This window comes from Sander vitreus, chromosome 15 (genome assembly GCF_031162955.1).
Source record: "Sander vitreus isolate 19-12246 chromosome 15, sanVit1, whole genome shotgun sequence".
In the NCBI taxonomy this organism is placed as follows: Eukaryota; Metazoa; Chordata; class Actinopteri; order Perciformes; family Percidae; genus Sander; species Sander vitreus.
The window spans coordinates 10,111,462-10,131,263 of record NC_135869.1 but is presented as its reverse complement, the minus strand read 5'-3'; the positions used below and the strand labels follow the sequence as shown (position 1 = coordinate 10,131,263).

At 40.7% G+C, this 19,802-nt stretch overlaps 2 protein-coding genes across 3 annotated transcripts in view; both read left to right on the top strand.

The window, feature by feature from the left end:
* Nucleotides 1–847: 847 nt before the first annotated feature.
* hsd17b14 (hydroxysteroid (17-beta) dehydrogenase 14) lies at nt 848–7,777 on the top strand. Its single transcript, XM_078270629.1, has 9 exons — nt 848–1,100; nt 1,186–1,224; nt 1,546–1,643; nt 2,553–2,619; nt 2,723–2,814; nt 3,492–3,596; nt 3,688–3,755; nt 4,334–4,430; nt 6,705–7,777. Exons 1-9 carry the CDS (start codon nt 1,019–1,021, stop codon nt 6,849–6,851), a joined length of 795 nt encoding a protein of 264 aa, XP_078126755.1. The 5' UTR covers nt 848–1,018; the 3' UTR covers nt 6,852–7,777.
* Nucleotides 7,778–7,916: 139 nt separating this feature from the next.
* bcat2 (branched chain amino-acid transaminase 2, mitochondrial) overlaps nt 7,917–19,802 on the top strand; it is a 14,346-nt gene continuing 2,460 nt past the window's right edge. Inside the window, exons 1-9 of one of the 2 annotated variants that reach the window (XM_078270628.1) lie at nt 7,917–8,377; nt 11,502–11,573; nt 12,034–12,234; nt 12,744–12,854; nt 15,750–15,869; nt 16,203–16,366; nt 17,799–17,941; nt 18,068–18,153; nt 19,063–19,203. In XM_078270628.1, the coding sequence (XP_078126754.1) occupies nt 8,360–8,377; nt 11,502–11,573; nt 12,034–12,234; nt 12,744–12,854; nt 15,750–15,869; nt 16,203–16,366; nt 17,799–17,941; nt 18,068–18,153; nt 19,063–19,203 (1,056 nt within the window). In that variant the 5' untranslated portion in view covers nt 7,917–8,359. Of the gene's footprint in view, nt 8,396–11,501; nt 11,574–12,033; nt 12,235–12,743; nt 12,855–15,749; nt 15,870–16,202; nt 16,367–17,798; nt 17,942–18,067; nt 18,154–19,062; nt 19,204–19,802 lie in introns of both variants that reach the window. The other variant, XM_078270627.1, reaches the window with a different exon arrangement.

The window sequence follows — 19,802 nt, the reverse complement described above, 5'->3', positions numbered from 1 at the left end:
CGAAGGAAGGGATTTTGAGAACGGCAACACACAGAGAGAGGAATGTGAGTGACATGTCATGCTTTATCCTGGTAATGTAGCCTACTTCCGTCGAGGTCAGCAAGTCAGTGTTTTCACATATTCTGTGAAATATCTCAATATCTTCTGGATGGATTGGTACAAAATGTGGTTGTTCATGTCCCCCTCAGAAAGAATTGTAACTTCGGTAATCCTTAAAATTTGCATGTAGTGTCATTTTATTAAAATTGTCATTTTTCCAATACCTATGTATAAATATCACCAAAACTATTCCCATCAGCATAAGCTGTACTTTGTGTTCAGTGCTAATTAGAAAATGATAGCATGCTAACAGGCTAAACTAAGATGGTGAACATGTTAAACATTATACCTACTGAGTAGTAGGTATATGCTCATTGTGAGCATGCTAGCATGCCGACAATATCATTTAGCTCAAAGTGCTGTAGCTGTAGCTTTAGTCTCTTGCTAGTCCTGTTATTGTATTGAATAAGGGCAGTCATAGTTGAAAACGTCTGTGTAAAATTAACAATTATTATTATTGTTGTAGTTGTTGTGAGCAGTAGCAGTTTTATTGCCGGTTTTCTAATTTGCTGCAGTGATTTAAAGAAGAGCAGGTGTGTCTTCATTTAGCAGCCAGACATGTTTTCATGTAATCCTTCCAGGTTATGTAAATGGAGTTTTAATGTTCTTTATTTAATAAAGTTCACAATAAATTTGGCGACTAAATTCTCCACTTTATTGACAGTTTAAGTGAGTTTTGTAATTTCCAATACTACCAACAGCACCTGAATGCAGCAGAGCAAACCCCATGATTTGGTAAAACTTTGAACCTCACCCACGCAACCTGGCTACGCTGATCTAAGGAAGTGGATAAACTGAAGAGACGTGGTGCTAACCCCTATAGGTGCTAAGAGACAAATTAGAGCAAATAAATCATTACTCGTCTCGTGCAGTGTTGCGGCGTTTTACGACAAGATTTATCATCATAATAACAGCCGAAATGTCCCTCCGATACCTCGACAAAGTTGTCATTGTGACTGGAGGATCCAAAGGAATTGGCAGAGGGATTGTCAAAGTGTTTGGTGAATATTGATATTTATAATGTGGGTTTGTTTGTGATCAGACAGGAATGGGCGCACTAAATGTTTTTTTGCATCTTTTTTTCAGTGGAGAATGGAGCCAAAGTGGTGTTTTGTGCAAGAGGAGGTTAGTAGCATTATTTTGGTCAACTATTTTCCTATTACATTCTGTTTTATTTGACCATATGCCTTTATCATCTGGGACATTTTTTTGAGTGATATGACTTTACATTTACTCCTAACTCAAGTACAAGTAGAAATAGGTAGAAATACCATAGCCTCCATAGCACTTTATAAAGTACTGCTTAGCTTAATAGTGAAAGTACCCAAGTACTTATGTGCAGTACTTGAATAATTGCCCCCTTTACTTTCCTCCTATAACTAAAGGAGTTTTACTGAAAGCATTTAAACCTAAAATGTGAATATGTATGTCACTATAATCACACAGGTGCAGTAGGTGAGGCTCTGGAGGCAGAGCTAAACAAAGCAGGGCCAGGCTCATGCAAATTTGTCACATGTGACATCTCCAAAGAGGATGACATCAAGGTAATGTGCAACTGCAGTGTTCTGGTTATACTGCACTCAGATTTACAGTTCACTTATAAAACTGTCATAATCACAAGATGTGTGTGTGTGTGTGTGTGTGTGTGTGTGTGTGTAGGGTTGCATGATATTGCCAAATTGTGATATTGCTATATTAAAAAGATATTGCATACTTATCGCGACACTTTCAATATAATATTGCGCAATTGCGCGGGGGTTGCACGATATTGACAAAATGTGATTTTGACACTTTCGATATAATATTGCACAACGTCATATCGCGATAACGATATTGAGTCGATATATCATGCACCCCTAGTGTGTGTGTGTGTGTGTGTGTGTGTGTGTGTGTGTGTGTGTGTGTGTGTTAGGGTTGCACGATATTGACAAAATGTGATATTGCGATATAGATATATAAACAAATATTGCATACTTATCGCGACACTTTCAATATAATATTGCGCAACGTGATATCGCGATAACGATATTGAGTCGATATATCATGCACCCCGTGTGTGTGTGTGTGTGTGTGTGTGTGTGTGTGTGTGTGTCTGTCTGTCTGTGTGTCCTGTTTATCAGTTGGTTTATTTCAAGACCAAAAGATCTAGATATGATATAAAAAAATGATATATATTTATAAAAATAACAAACAACAAAAAGACCAGACATTGATATAAAAAAGGCAGTTATTTGGTGACATGGGTGATAGTACATGGCATTTACCCATCAAAATAATCAGCAATCACCTGCTAAAACTAGCTTGCATTCAATCTTGCGTGTAAAACTTGTTTGTCGACTCCAACCAGTTCTGCGTTTGCTTGAGCGTCTGTGTGCTCTACTGGGTGAGGCGCTGTCTGTATTTTGTAACTGTGTTCTTGTTCCAATGCCACTGGTGGGATTGTCTCTCCGCAGAGATTGATTGCAGTCACAGTGGAGCATTATGGACACATTGACTGCCTGGTCAACAACGCAGGGTGGCGTGAGTCTTCACACTTCCTCATTCACTCCAGCAGATGTGATAATGAGGATGTTTCTAGTTTCTAGTGGAAAATACTTACCCCCCCCCCTCCATCTCTCTTTAGACCCGTCTCATAAATCCACTGATGACACCACAGCAGAGGAGTTCAGGGATCTGCTGAATCTGAACCTCGTCAGCTACTTCTTGGCGTCTAAAGTAATGTTTTGAACTTGACAGATTATTTATCGTAACTTTCTCCCATAAATGCAGACTTCCATGGAAGCAAAGAAGGGCTGTAAGGATTTTATTATATTATAGAGAGACGACAGGAAGGGAGCAAGAGATGCAACAAAGGTCCTCAGCTGTAAATACCGCTGTATTTATACTAAATTGAAAAATGTATGTGATCTGAATTACTCTTTAACGTGGTTTTAAGGGGTGTTACATTTTTTCTTTTTTTTTCACATTGAGAAATTCAGATTGTAAATTCAAGTGTCCAGTATTGAAAAAAAGTGGGAATTTTATATATTTTATATATATATATATGTATATGTGTAATGCTGTGCAGTGGTTTCCAAGTAAAACCTAGTGAGGTTGACATAGTGCAAGTAGTAGTGTGGTGTAAAGTTGTATTGCAGTTATGAATCAGGTAATTTACAAAGGGTGTATTAGTATTTGCCCATTGAGGCTTCCCCTCCCGACCCCCCTCTCCTGACACAGAGGGGACTGGTTGAACAGGACACGGGGGTCCAGAGGTGAAGCCTTATAGAATTACAATTATTACAACCTTTCTTTGCTTCCATTGACCTCCCTCACACGCCTATAGACAGCTATGCATGTACAGCATGTCTACAGGATATTTGAAGTGATAGGAGGTCTCACTCTCTCTTCAGTATGTGTTGCCGTACCTGCGACAGCGGCAGGGAAACATCATAAACGTCTCCAGTCTGGTGGCAACCATCGGCCAGAAAGACGCTGCACCGTATGTTGCCACCAAGGTGAGTCCATCCTCCAGGCAACAAGTGTCATTATTCCTTAAATCTCAGCTGAAGAGAGAAGAGTGCTGTAATGTGACCTTTTCTCCACAAGGGGGCGATCATCTCCATGACAAAAGCAATGGCTGTGGATGAGAGTCGCTACAACGTGAGAGTGAACTGGTGAGCCAAACTGCAGTGTATAAAAGTAAAAGTACCAATACAACAATGTTTAAAAAAAAAAAAAAAGAATACTCCATTTTAAGTAAAAGTCATGCACTCAAAATCCTACTAGTACTAAACGCACAGACGTATTAACAGCAAAATATACTTAAAGTATCAAAAGTAAAAGTACTCAGCAAACTGAAAAAACTATTTAAAAAAAACAGAGATAAACAAACTGCATTAAGTAGCTGTAACCAACATACAGTATTTCTGTCGTATTTTTAAAAATGATATCGATTGTAACAATTTTTTAGACTGATCAATTTTCTTTAAGTTAACTGATACATTAAACATTTCAGAATTTAAATGATGTAAACCACTATATATATATATATATATATATATATATACAGTATATAAACCATCCACTGATATTTAAAATGTGTAAGAGTCTCTGAGCAGACTCTGCAACAATAACTCTGTCCTTTTCTGGAGTAACAATACTAAATGATATAAAGTATCTGAAAGTATTTAACTGACTACAAAGCTAACCGTACCCTCTCTTGTCTAATAATACTGTCTGTCGTTTATTGCAGCATCTCTCCAGGTAATGTGATGACACCTCTGTGGGAAGAATTAGCAGGACAGACACCAGATGCTGCAGCCACAATTAAAGTGGGAGAAAATTCTCAGGCAAGTTCTCACAGTGGAACCAGCATGGAGCTAGAAAGATGGGGAACATGTTCAGAGTGAAAGTGATCTTAATGAGGCCGTGGGAGGTTTGGGAATGGCACAAAAACTTTGGAAACTGTGAAAACGAAAGACAGTCGATTTGTTGTGCGGCTGTAGTGAAAAATGTAATCCTAAAAAGTGTAAAAAGAAAATTGAAGAACTCGTGGCTGGGTTGGTTCAGTGGGTAGAGCAGGCACACATATAATTACATATAATAATTCTCACCTAGCTGTCCTGTCGAATAAAAGCGGAAAAGCCCAAAAAATAATCTTTAAAAAATATATATATATATATCTAAGAACTCTTGTTAAACTTAAATCCTATCATCAGGTCCAATCTTAATTATTTTAGCAGCATTTAACAGATTAGTTGTGAGTAAAGAAAATGCAGTACAATCATATTAAAGGTCCCCCTCATCAAGGAAAGAAAGGTCAGTTTTTAGCTGCAGAGAAACTGTTTCTGTTGAGCCGATGCAGCAGCAGCTAAAAACCCAGTTAAGACTCACTGATTAGGAGGTAGCCTTCAGTTCCTGCAACATTGTTGTGTTAATAGGGGCTTTCCGACTGGAGGGATTGTTGCAGTTCTTAGAACTAAACGTTCCTAGAACACTTTTTTCGTCATGTTCCGACAGGAAAAATTTGGGGATTTTTAAGTTCCTCTGGCCGCAGTAGCGTACTTTTTTAGCTCCTACTTCAGAGCAGGGTCTTTTCCCTTTTCCCTTTTCCTAGGTGTACTTGATGGGTCGAACTTATAAGTCACGCCCACTGCCAACTCAGAACTTGCAGACAGAGCAACAACCAACAACGGGACATTTTTAACAATTTTCACCATCTTATTCATCATTAAATTCACTTCTGACAACGTTTTAGGCGAGAAATTAACTGTTTAGATTTCGAATATAGGCAGTCTTGCGAAAATTGATGCCGAAATGACAATTTGCTTCAAAGTTTTCGGAGTTGAAAACCACCATGAAGTGAGGCGACAGCCAGCAAGCGCCTCCCCCGGCCCCTAGCTCGTCGCTCGGCCAGTCTTGCTCAGACACCTCGCTGTGAGCTGGAGGTCTCTCAGACCGCTCTCATAAATAAGAGGCTTTTATTTCGCCGTTGATGGTTCGTTTGTTTAAATATCACAACGCGTCCATCATAAGATTAACGGGAACCTGTGGTTAACTGTCTTTTCGGAGTTAAACTCCACAAGCGTGTCCTGAGGCTCGCCGGCCGTCACACACACACACACACACACCTCCACAGCGCAGCAGGCAGAGGCGGGGTCTGTTCCGAGTATAATAATGCCCCGTCTGTGTTGAGCAAAACATTACGTGAATTACTACGAGAATGGACGGAATGCTGCTTTGTTGTTGTTGTATGTGGCGCTAAGGTCTAGTGACGATGCTATAAAGACCGTTGCCGTGCTTGCGTCACTCCCTTACCCCTCCTACCAGTCCCTATGGCCACTTGGCCAGTAGGAATGCAAATGGAAAAAAAAGATTTTGGGGGAGAGTAGTTCTTAAAACTGCCTAGAAGTGTACTTTTTCCTCTAAAAAGTACAAGTACTATCCGGTCAGAAAGCACCTATTGATCCAAAAAGCCACGCACTGCGGTCACTCTATTGGGTTGTTAATGTTAACTCCCTTAATCCTTGATCTAAACAGAAAGAGTTTCTGCAACAGGCTGTTTTTTTGTTTTTTTTGCCATGCAAATTACAGCTTTCTATTTATCCCAAAGGTATGAGGGTGAAACAATTAAGAGGAGACACCAGGCTGTGGTCCTAAAGCACAGCAATTTCCCCTTTACAAATATAAAGATTCATCTGATCTTATTTTTAAGAGTCTCAGCTTGCTCGTCATAATTCAGAGTGGAAAAGTGCAAGCAATTAATATTCTCGTTACAGATTTGAAAATGTCTCTGCACTTGGTTCTTGAAGTGTTGCTAAAACACTTCCAGGAATTGACAAGTTCCTGGAAGTGTTGCAACATAACAGGAGGCCAATTTTGAAATGCTTGTTGTAGGAAATAGTTAAGAGAAAAAGAGATGCTTTTTACTGTGCAGTAACACAGTGCAGCAGCAACTGTAGGAACAGCAGAAGCATAAACCACACACACACACACACACACACACACACACACACACACACACACACACACACACACACAGAAGAAAGTTACATGATGCAACCACACACGTGCTGTTGGAAAGTGAACAGGAATAAGAAATGACACGTTGTCTTCTCCAACAGCTGCTGGGTCGTATGGGGACGGAGGCGGAGTGTGGACTGGCTGCCTTGTATCTGGCTGCTGATGCTACTTTCTGCACTGGGATCGACCTGCTGTTCAGTGGTGGAGCTGAACTCAACTACGGCTTTAAGAGTCAGATCCCTTCTTGACTGTCAGTGGTCGTGAAACAGCTGATTTAACATTGAATTGTTTAATCCAGATTATACATACACTACCGTTGAAAAGTTTATAATCTCCTGCCACAGAAGCTAGATTGGGTCCAGTCAGATGTCTGAGAGTATTACTCTATATGTGTGAATGGTCTTTGATGCTTTTAGGATGTAGAAAGTCCTCTTTACAAATAGATGTTATTTTGTATGAAAGGCTTGGAGAACAAAACTCTGTTTAATGGTTGAACCAGACTGACAACTGAAAGGGCAGAAAGAGACAAAGATCACTCTGGGCAACAGTTGAATAATAATAGAAAAAAATCAGCAGTCATTGGTAAAAGAAACTGTTAGCTTAGCATCAAAATGTGTGCAGATTTAAATAGGAACAGGTTATGTGCATAATAATGCAGCCTATAACAAACTGGAATTAACAGGCAACTGTTGCTTTAGTAAAGCTATAACTTCACAAACTAGAAAAAGAAGGTTGATCTAGGGTTAGCACTATTGGAATTTGATCAGGGAATATCAACTCAATACTTAAGAGTCCAGTTGCACCATTGTGGTTTAATATTGATCTTCACTTAACGCTTTGATGGACTGGAAAACAAATTCAAAATCTAAGTGTCAACAGTATTCTCCCATGTAATGTAAAACTGTAGGGACATTCACTAAATTTTTGAAGTTTTTTGAAGTTTTAATAATTTAAATCTTCTTTTGAGGCCCAAACTAGTTCACATGTAAATAATACATTTGGTGTCTGAATTATACTGGTTTTATTATCTCTGTTAAAATAGCCACTAATTAAGGAAAAAAGAACAGGTTATTCCAAACGTTTGAACAGTAATGTATGTCTAAGTGTGCTGATAACATTACTAAGATAAATACTAAATGGTTTTAAATAAAGGGAGGATGTTCATGCAATAAAATTGACTGATCTTTAATAAATAGATAAAAGTGACTTTCTGGCATCCTGGCCAAATGTGTAACAAGACCTGCACCACTCCCCACCGACCGACCAATCAGCATCAACGTCTTTGACTTTGAATAACCTCCCTTTTTTGAGCCTACTGGTGTCCGCCAATCAGATGTTACGCTTTTGTCACGCCCTCAATGACTTCATGAATGAATTATAACAAAGAATTTCTGATCATAATTACAAGACTACTATTAAATTAATTGTGTGGCTATTTCCCCCCTCTAATATACTTGTGTCTTCTTATAGAACAGTCCAGGTGATTTTAAATGATTAACCAAGAACAAATGGGAGAAAAAAAAAATCACAAAGTCGTCACAACCCGTCCCGTTTAAAAGCGTTTATACATTTGCTAAGTCAAGTGTTTCCGTTAAAGGACTAGCTAATATCACGAAGGACAGTTTATGTCTGGGAGGTTTCTGGCTTCACCTCAGCCGGACTGCTAGCGTCTCGTATTTCAAAGCGGAACTCAAGTTGACTTTGAGTGTTTGTTTCCACACGAACAAATAATCGCGTTTATCTCTACGTAGCGGAGATGGCAGCCCTCCGATCGGTGAGTTCATTGAGCGATGTATGTGCACTGTTTATCTGTTTACATCGACTGTCTGGGTAAATGATTGACGTAAATTAGCGACACTGCAGCTGATAATGACCGAGATAATAGTCCTTCACTATAGTCTGCTTTACACGGACTGACGTGTCTGTCCCGCTAGCCCCGAGGGTGGTAAAGAGGAGAGGTCATCAAACCAAACACTATGCTAAAATATGAAATGTATCTAGTTTGCCTCGTAACGTTAAATACAACCCAATGCTTTCTGTACATCTTTATGGTGCGGTAACGAATTCGGCAGACGTCTAGTTAAGTTAGTTAATTAAGTTTTACCTTAATTTATGAAATAAAGTTACCTAACGTTGCATATTTTACCACCTTCCGCGCACTGGTGGATGTCAAGCCAGTTAGATGATTGGTAGATTATTAGTATGCCGAATTGAAAAAGATATCCTTCTGATGCTAGTAGTCGTGAGTCTGTTTTCTATGTAGATTGTAAGTGACGCAACAGAACAGAGTGTGGCCCCATGCGACTAGGCGTTACGTTGCTGCTACATAGTTTGGTTTAAAAGCTAGGCACACATGCTAGGTTTTGCTAATTCTATTCTACTTTAATTCCAGACTGTGGGTCCAAGTTAACAACAACAACAACAACAACAAAGATCACATTTCATGCATCTGATTTACACGTGCATGTCACAAACTTCACAGCAAAAACTAACCTGCACATACTTATGTTCGCAATAAAGACTGAACTTGCATCATTCATTCAACAAAGTGCACACACATGGGCTTCTGCAGCAGACTTTTTATATGGATTACTGAAGCATCAGTCAGGCTTATGCTGTTTTCTAGAGTGGACCGCTCCCTGACAGACAGTCATGATAAAGTCAAGTCGAACTCCGCACCATATTGTGAATGTAACTGTGAAAGACCACCATTGCAGAATGTAAGGCAAAGGCAAGGCAGCTTTATTTGTATAGCACATTTCAGCAACAAGGCAATTCAAAGTGATTAACATAAAACATTAAAGATCAGTTAAAATATAAAAACAACTAAAATAGAATAAGACAGATATGAAATACAAGAATAAAAGGCACAGTGCAGTGTAAGAAATGAACCATTTGTTTAACCCTTGTGTTGTGTTCATATTTTTGTTCCCAGGTCTGGTGGACCCACCACATTATTAGGCTTTTAAATCAATACAGCCATAACAATGTATGTAAAAATATTTAATATATGATCATTTTCGTTTTTTTGTGAGAAAACAAGGAGATTCAATTATTAAAAAAAAGGTAAACAAATGGAAACAAGATTTTTGTTTATTATTGGTGCTTATTTCTTAGAACTTAATCAGAACAGGTGAAAGTGCTTGAAATGTAACAATTTTGTAACTTTGTGTGGGAATAGCAGGTGCAGAAAGACAACATTCCTGCACACAGACACCTACACTCAGACACGCACACATACAGACGCGCACACACACACACACACAGCAGGCCCCGTTAGGAGGAGGACACAGTTAAGTTTCATAGCACCTACAATTTAAGGTTAAAGAAAGGCAGCATCAAAAAAGAAAGGTCTTCAGCCTTGATTTAAAAGAAGTGAGAGTTAGACTTAATCTTAGACTTGGACTTCTCTTTATTGATCCTTTTGGGATGACTCCCGCAAGGAAATTAGATTTCCAGCAGCAGATTTCAGCAGCTTACAAAACACTCTTTAAATAAAGAGGTATAAAAAATACAGTATAAGAATAACAATAAACTTTTAGCTAAATTTTTTTTTACAAAAAGTAAACAAACAGTAAAAACAATAAACTACAGATAAATAAAGATAAATATATATAGGACTGTGTATGGTATTGTGTTATAATACAGTTAAAAGACATTTAGCATAAATTAGCAGTTGGAGTGTCCTGGTATGTATGTGAGTAGATTATTAATTTATTGCACAGTGAATGAGTGAGTGGCTACCACTCCTTCCCTTCCTTCTTGTTCTGTTCTGTTCTGTCCTCTTCACCCTATTTCCTCCTCCCCCCGAGTGAGGTGTTGTAAAGTATGATGGCATGGCAGGGACAAAGGAGTTCTTGAGTCTGTTGGTCCTACACTTGGGAAGGAGCAGCCTTCCACTGAACAGGCTCCTCTGGTTGCTGATGACGGTGTGCAGGGGGTGGCTGGCATTGTCAGTAATGTCCAGCAGTTTGTCCAGTGTCCTCCTCTTTGCAGTTTGTAGTTGCAGCAGAGCCGTGGTTTTCTGGGAGTTTGTTCCAGATATGTGGTGCATAAAAACTGAAAGCTGCTTCTCCATGTTTAGTTGTGACTCTGGGGACAGAAAGCAGAGCTTCCCCAGACCACCTGAGAGGTCTGGGTGGTTTATAATGTAGCAGCAGATCAGAAATGTGTTTTGCCCCTAAACAGTTCAGTGCTTTTTAAACTGACAGAAGTATTTTGAAATCAATTCTTTGAGGGAGATTATGAGATTACTAAAAGCACAAACTGTTTAACAGGCAGTTAACTGCCTGGACAATTCAGCCACACTAACAGGTAAAGAGCAGAATTCACTTAATATTATATCAACTTTGCCTGTGTTACCTTGCATGACAGGGACTACTGACATCATAAAGTCAGGTAGAATATCAAAACCAGTAAAACAAGAACTGGCATGAACTTGCTTTAGCTGTTAGTATATCAGGTGCCAAGGCCAGTTGATGTGTTGTGGATTTTGTGCTGCACTTGACCAACAGCAAGCCATTATTATTGGTTATAAGAACGGATATTGTTTTCTATTGCACCTTTTGTCACCAACATACAGTAGGATCCTTGCAAACTCATTTCTGACCTTGCATTCCTCATTTTGCAGAATAGCCTGCATAAGCGCCCGATTCTAATTACAGCACAGCACTTTGTCTCCCACAGGCATGTGTGTTACAAGCTGCATACTGTCAATTGCAGGCAAAAATGATTGGTGCTGAGTCACACACATCCACAAACACCCAATGTCAGACACGGCGTCCCTGTGTATTCCCATGGCTGGATGCAATGTCACCTGGAAAGACCTTGGTAAGAACTTCAAACTTATGACACTAGTACTGTATATAAACCACGTGTTTTTGTTGTTTGATTTGCAGGCACTCCATGGACGACTTGTCCAGGCCCTCCCCTTCTCCTTTGGCTCTCTGCGGTTCGCTAGCTCCTTTAAGGTAATGAGGAACATGTTTTATTTCCCACGGTGAGGCCTGTTTCATCTCCATCCAGCTGGATTTACAGTCTGGCTTGCCTGTAAATGTCGGAGTACAAGGTGTTTGTAGATCATTATAGGGAGAAGGAAGTGACATCTCTCAAAAGAGGGGTTTGCCCTCTCCAATTCAAGTTGCCTAGAATTGAAAGTTATTTTCCCCTTTTTGTCTTTCCCTCACTGTCCGCCTGTTGTAATCATTTAATTCAGTTTAATTTACCTTTAATTCATTGTGTCTAATTGAGCAGATAAGTCAGCTTCTCGACTGACTCTTTATAACGCTCAACTAATTGTCTTTTGAAAGCATGCATTGTCAATAACGTCAATTTAAAAACAATCACTGTATTCCTCGCCTGTTCTGCTTTTGTACCGGCTACTTCTTTTTCTTCGCCCGCCTCCGGCTCGCTTGTCCTTCCCCACCTCAGGCAGCAGATCTCGTCATTGAACGCAACACAGCATGCAAGCCGAAGCCAGACCCCTCCACCTTGGTGTTCGGCAAACAGTTCTCCGACCACATGTTGACCATCAACTGGTCGGAGAAGGGCGGCTGGGAGGCTCCACAGATCAAACCGTTCCAGAACCTGTCGCTGCACCCGGCCAGCTCCGCCCTGCACTACTCCATAGAGGTGAGGAGAGGGCTCTGATGTTTTCACTGGGTGCAGCAAGACCCAAGAAGTGGATACAGAACTGCCACAGGCTGATATTTCATGCAGATGTATTATTACTGTCATCTTCTTTACTTTTCTCTTTATAGTTATATACTTATAAAGGTGTAAATGTCTCTGAAGCAGCAGTAAGACCATAATGAGAAGAAGAAGAAGAATTCCCAAAAAATTAAATCCTTTTGTGTTATGAACGTTTTCTAACCTTGCAACTGAATGTTAGGTTTGTAACCAACCACACTTGGAATTCACTACAACTGTTCAGTTGCAGGGAAACATTGGTGGAAATTTGGCCTTAAAACAAGTGAAGTAAATGCAACAAACTTTGGAATGAATGAATAGAATAGAGTAGGCGAAGAAGACACTTTCTTTGCGGGTTTACGGCAGGGTTTGCTGTTGTCGAGGAGTAACCTTTAGATACATAGAGAGCAGAGATAAAGTGTTGTGTGTTTCTCTGTCTGTCTGCGCTCCAGCTGTTTGAAGGCATGAAGGCGTTCCGTGGAGTCGACAACCACATCCGTCTGTTCAGACCAATGCTGAACATGGAGAGGATGCATCGGAGCGCTGACAGAAGCTGCCTTCCTGTGAGTTTGTACCCAACCTTGTCCTCCCTCAGTGAGGATAGTGTCGATCACTGGAATTGTACCTCATATAATTTCATGTGACAAATAAAAATGGATAAACTATTGGTGGCAAAAACGTCCTGCTTTGCTCCTGGCTTGGCTGCAGAGCAGTGCCACGTGATTGAGCAAAATGCACAGCACCGGCCATTCATATGCGTCCATGTGCACATAACAGGGCCTTGTAGCATTGTGTTCCATTTACTTTAGAGCTGCAGCTAATGATTCTGTTTATTGCAGATTAGTCCATTGATTGATATATAATCAATCGATTACTAGTTTGCTCTATAAAACATCAGAAAATTGTACAAAACTGTCGACCGACAAAAGCCAGGACGACATGCTCAAATGTCATGTTTTGCCCACATCTCAAAGATATTCGCTTTACTATAAATCGGAAAATATTCACTTTTAAAAAGCTGGAATCGAGGGATTTTGATTTTTTTTTAAATTTAAAAAAAAGATTTATTTTTTTTTGGTCTGAAAATTACTCATACCAGTTGATAAATGATCAAAATAGTTGTCAATTCATTTAATAGTTGACCACTGCTTGATTAATCAGTGGATCTTGCAGCTCTAATTCACTGCTGCTGTGATGAACTCGTCAGAGTTGTACAATCCTGCGTGATGTGTAAAAATCAGCAACTGCCCCTCAGCAACATGTCCACACAAGACAGTTCCTCTGTGTTTTGCCACAGTGCTACTGTTGGTCCGAATGTGCCTTAAATTCTTAAGCCCTGAGGCTATTAAACTTGCACTAGGTTATGTAACTGCTTGGCAGCATGCCTATTGTAGGCTTACCGCCAACACTTAACAGCACAAACCTGATTCAAGAGTTAATATTTCACCAGAGCGAGGCACGATGTGTCTAAAGCCAGGGTTTTCCATGTCATGAAGGTTAACTCGGCTAGATCGCCATGGTAACTTATGCTGCACGGCTAACCTGTTTACTGTTATTTTATTTGTAAGCTTGTTGTTGCGGTCTCTGATCTACGAATGTTTGTAGTGTTCTCTGCCTTCTATAAAATCACAGGTAGCATACATTATATGGAGAATACTATATTCTCCATTAATAAGTATGAGGTTTACATTAGTCCGTTTTATTGCAGCTAATAGAACACCGAATAGAAAATTGATTAGTCTATTGGTATTTATCACATCTATTATTCAATCAATAAAATACATTTCACTTAGATTTGTCCTAAAACTGAAGTGATTTCCACACCTCCATTATGGAACAGTGTCAAACCTAAATGCAGTTCTTGAGTGTAACGAATGTAAGCCATTCCTCTCCTGGCTTATTTGCAGCAACAGTGTGCACCTTTTGCTGTAATATTTATTTCATAATTTCCATAGCAGAGAATGGGAATGTCTCATGAATGTTATTCCCCTCCCTGCGTAACTTATAACCTCCCTACATAATACGTAACATATCTGCTGCGCGCAGCCACACGTGAGAGAGGACAACAAACATGTCGACCGCACCGGCAGCTGCTGCGCCATTCATCAGAAGCTTCGGCTTTAAAAACGTCACACAACATGGCCCAGAACGCAATATATATATATATATATATATATATATATATATATATATATATATATATATATATATATATATATATATATATATCTATATCAGAGACTTGACTTGGACTCTAGCTCAGAGACTTGTGAGCATCTCTGCTTCATAGGCAGAAGTAGGCGCGCCACAATCCATCTATTTGCCCCCTTTTTATGGAACACAGAGCCTGACGAAGAAAGCTTAGGTTAACAGAGCAAGTTGACAACCGCTGTAGTTGTACCCGTTATGTCTGATAAGGGCCTAGGTTAACAGAGCAAGTTGATAACTATGGTCATGGCGCCCGTTATCTCTGATTAGGACATCAGGCTTTGTCGAGCCAGCTAAGGCAAAGAAAGCCTGGCTCTGTTGAACTTGCTTCATAGTAGAGTTCAGGACGCAGTGGGACCATGATGATCCTCTGCCTGAATCCAGTCTCTGCTGTGTGCTGCACAGTATGACAGTTTACATATACTGTACACATGTAATGAAATGCTACTAAACTCTTCACCTTTTCTTAGAAGCAACAGCCAACCATTATGGTTTCAGTGAACGTTGTTTGAAGTTTGTTTACTGAAGTCTTTAATTGATATGACCTGATCTGCATGTACAATGTTGCTATAAAGAGATTTTGTAGCTTTTAAAAGAATAAACCATACTTTTACATATAAAAAGATAAATTCATATGCAGGGAAACACACCCTTGTGGTGGCTAGTGTTAATGCAAACTTTAGATAGATACAGGTTTGTAGGTGATATCACTGAATGAAGTTGCTGACTTCAAACTCGTACTGTTTTTGCATGTCACCGATAAAACATTTCAATAAACGCGGTGTTTACTTCTTGTTTGATTTTTGTGATAAAAGCTTTGAAATATTAGTCTGCCATGCTACAATTCCTGACTTTGAGAGTGCACACACAGTGAGATGCAGACCAGCGTGAGCTTGAATGCAAGTCTATCAAAATGAAAACACAACACACCACCTTTCTCCAGTACACCACGCTTTATTTGCCAAACATTTTTCGGCTATCCTACCTTCATCGGGCTGGTGGGGCCTGAGGCCATTTCCATGCTAAAACACAGTGGCACAGGTAGAGCGGGATTATAAAGTCATGCTATAGGAGTGTGCTGAAAGTCTGTTTTATTGTTCAGGAGTTCAACTTTTATGTGTAAGCGGAAGAATATTGAATAATATATGTTAATATTTCTTCTCTCACTATATCACATTCTCATTCTATTGATATTGTTCAGGGTAGAAGAGCGATTACAGTTTATCTCTTTGTCTTTTTTTTCGTCGTAGCTGTTTGATAAAGGTGAACTGCTGGAGTGCATCAGGAAGCTGGTGGAGGTGGATCAGGAGTGGGTTCCCTCCTCCCAGGACACCAGCCTCTACATCAGACCCACCTTCATAGGAATAGAGGTGAGAAACTGGTTTCATTCGTGATGTAGTTTCACAGCTGAGTTTCTGCTCACCTTTGCAGGTTCCCATCTCGTCTGAAGTGAGTAAATGGTGTTAAATGTGGTTGGAATCGGTTCCTACCCGCGGCCCTTTGCTGCATGTCCTTCCCCCCCTCTCTCTCTCTCCCCTTTCATATCCAAGCTGTCCTATCGAATAAAAAAAAAATCGAAATTAATCTAAAAAAGAAAAGAAAATGTGGTTGGAATACAATGCTGCGTACTCTCCTTCTGTCGTACTAATGGAATGACTTCCTGCTCCTGATTACCTGTCTTCTCTTCCCCACCCCTCCTCTAGCCGTCCCTCGGTGTGTCTCGGGCAGGACATGCTATGATCTTTGTCATCATCGGCCCGGTGGGACCCTACTTCGCAACCGGGTCCTTCAACCCTGTTTCTCTGCTGGCGGACCCTTCGTTTGTCAGGGCTTGGCAAGGAGGTGTCGGAGCCTATAAGATGGGAGGGTGAGTTGGGTATCTTTAAACTGCCCTGTTAGGGGCGACCTCTAGCTCACCCAGTAGAGTGTGCGCGCCATGTAGGCTGAGTCCTTTGCAGCGGCCCGGGTTCGAATCCGACCTGCACCCCTTTGTTGCATGTCATCCCCACTGTCACTTTCGAATAAAGGCAAAAGCCCCCAAAACTGCCCCTTTTTAATTATATATTATTATAATTGTTGAAAGCACTGGGATTGCATTTGATGTTTACACTAAAAAAAGAATAAGAAAACAGAATGAAAGCATCATAATGAATACATCTGTACTATTCTAAAGTCTGCTTTATAACACTGTGACAGCTGGATGAAGTTTCTGAAGTGCTTTACCCCTCAGCTGTGTTTTTATTCAGCAGTGACTCTGGATAAAGTACAACTATTTGGATTTTCTGCTTGGCTCGTGAAGCGTAGAGAAAGCTGCCACAGAGCCGGCTGGTGTTGGGGTCAAACCTGTGCCAAGAAAAGAGAGGCGCTGCAAAAATATACACCTTTTTTAAGACGGACCTTTTGTCACGCCATAGCATGAAAAGTACAGGTTATTAATCAAAGTCAAGAGTTACAGCTGCGCAGGACAAGTGTAAATGTGTTCCATAAGATCACTGATTTGACCAGTTTGACTCATCAAACACCGGTGGATCAATGGAACAGGGCCAACATGAATGCCTGTGCTTCTCCTGCCTGACCAGTCAAAATGTCGGCTGTGACAAAGGTCTGTTGAGCTGTATTTATATATAAATAAAAGGAATGAGGTTAGACAAGTACAAAAACATAAAGAAAAACCTTCACAGACAGCAACACAACAACTATTTCACCATCGGAGACAATTTTTTTTTTTCTCAGAGTGAATGTTATTAAAGGGCGAGTCCCTCCAGTTTTTGCACTGCAGATACCGTCTGTGCTCCTGTAATCTTATTCCACACACCCTCTAATCTCAGGTCTGCTTCCACATGAGCCTGCTCAGCTACACTGTGATTACATGACAGACTCGACTCACTAAACCAACAGAATCTGCTCTCACTGCCGCCGGATTTAGCAGCAGCAGTCACGGGACTGCTGAGTTGATATTTTAGGGTCGTCACTCTGTATGTGTATTATGTTATCGTGTTTATTTAATGTGTGCAAAACTATGGATTTCAGGTCCCCTTTGACTTTTTAGGATTGCATTTTTTTTTTTTTTATTCCCAAACATTATTTCCATATAAGGATTTTCTTATTTTATTTCATTTCGTAATGATGACACACACACAGACTCACAAGGTGAAAATACCAGCATCGCGACTGGTAAATACAATGCGTGCATTTAATGTCACGTTGAGGGGCCGCACAAAATGTTTCTGAGGGTCGCCATTGGGCCACCTTGACGCTCACGTCTCTGCCTGTCTTTGGTTTATTTGACCTCTCTCCAGTAACTACGGTCCTACGATAGCAGTGCAGAACGAGGCTGTGAAGCGTGGCTGCCAGCAGGTCCTGTGGCTGTATGGAGAGCAGGAGGAGATCACCGAGGTCGGCACCATGAACCTCTTCATCTACTGGACCAATGACAAAGGAGGTTTGTGTTTTTTCTGTCTTGAGCGTCGCTGAAATGTTGTTCACAGGTTTTCTGTTTACTACTCTATTTGGTGGAAATATTTAAACACCTTGTCAATTAAGGATAAAACTGTTTGTGTGTCTGCAGAGAGAGAGTTGTTTACCCCTCCACTGGAGGGCATGATTCTCCCAGGAGTCACCAGACAATCTCTGCTGGACCTGGCCAGAACCTGGGTAAGACCACCAGAGAGGAGACCAAACGCAACTCTCACATAGACCTCAACAGCACAGATATTGCAATTCACATTTCCCCTAAATTCCTCTCACTGTGCTCCTCAAAGTTTCCCAAAATGCAACCAGAAAGCCATTGTGGGACGTCTGATTTGTAAAGAGGCATTTCAAATTAGTTTTTCCAACATGGAAGTGCTTTAATCAGTCCCTCCAGAAAAACGTGATTATGCGATCGCATAATTCAATGCATAATCAGCCAAAGTCCGCATATTTATGCGGGGGTCGCATTTTTTTCAAATACGCCGCACTTTCGCCGCATAAATTGACGATTTCTGCGCAAAATATGCGGGGCTTGCATGATTTCATAATCCCCGCATTTTCGTTGCAGAAAAGTCACACATTTTTGCCCGCAACAATCACAAAAAAACTCTGCATTTTTCTGGAAGGACTGTTTAATAACCACAAACCAAATGCTAAATCACAGACTATCAACATAGATTGATCACATCAAAACTTTCCAGATGGGGGCGCCCTGTTAGCTCACCTGGTTGAGCGTGTGCCCCATGTACCAAGGCTCCGTCCTTACCGCAGTGGCCTGGGTCCAATTTTGACCCATGGCCCTTCGCTGCATGTCATCCCCCTCTCTCTCCCACTTTCCTGTCTTAAGCTATCCTACCCAATTAAGGCATTAAAAGCCCCAAAAAATAATCTTTCTAAAAAATAAAACTTTCCAGATGGATAGATCGTACTCACGGCACGATCAAGGCAAGAAAAATCCCTCTTTGGTTGAACTGCTCACAACTCTCTGACACATTCTACCAGTGATGTAAACAGAAATGTCCTTAAGGGGTCACAACCCAAACCTCTGCAGTAGTTGACTTGATTTTAAATAGCTTTTTGTGTGTCTGTCAGGGTGAGTTTAAGGTGACCGAGCGCACGATGGGCATGAAGGAGCTGCTGGAGGCTCTGGATGCCGGGAGGGTCCTGGAGGTGTTTGGAGCAGGGACGGCCTGCGTCGTGTGTCCTGTCGGCAGCCTCCTCTACAGAGGAAAGGTAGGCGTTCGCCTTCTCTCGTGATGATGTTTTTTTTGTACCTTGTGTTGCAAAAATCCCATTCTGTTCTTATGATTTGCTGTAGATCTGTGCATACATGCAGTAGGTCAGTAATCAGATCACCTCACCTGTCCTCACCCTGGCCTCATTTTACATGATGTTTAAGAATTCAGCTTACTGCAGAAAGAAGAATGAAGTCTGATTACTTAAAGGGAAAGTTCAGATTTTTTGAAGTGGGGTTGTGTGAGGCACTCATCCGTAGTCAAGTGTATTATTATCTACAGTAGATTGCGGTCGTCAGCCCCCAGTTTGGAGAAACAGACAGTACCACCGACACTAAAGCTAAGCAACGTATTGCTGTACGCATTTAGCCACCAAAAAAAAAAAAGGCCCACCTAAAAGTGTACGCTATATTTAGAATATTTTCACTGCTGTACGTTGCCGTCAGACAGCCTTTCACAGCGGGGAACTGAAGCCTTTATATCCGTCTATGCTCTCTTCAAAGCCACCAGACTCCTTTTGACAAAAATGTATTTAATAATTTTACCTCGCAGAACAAGGGAGTTGCTGGTCTACCGCTGCCTCGAGCAGTTAGTTAG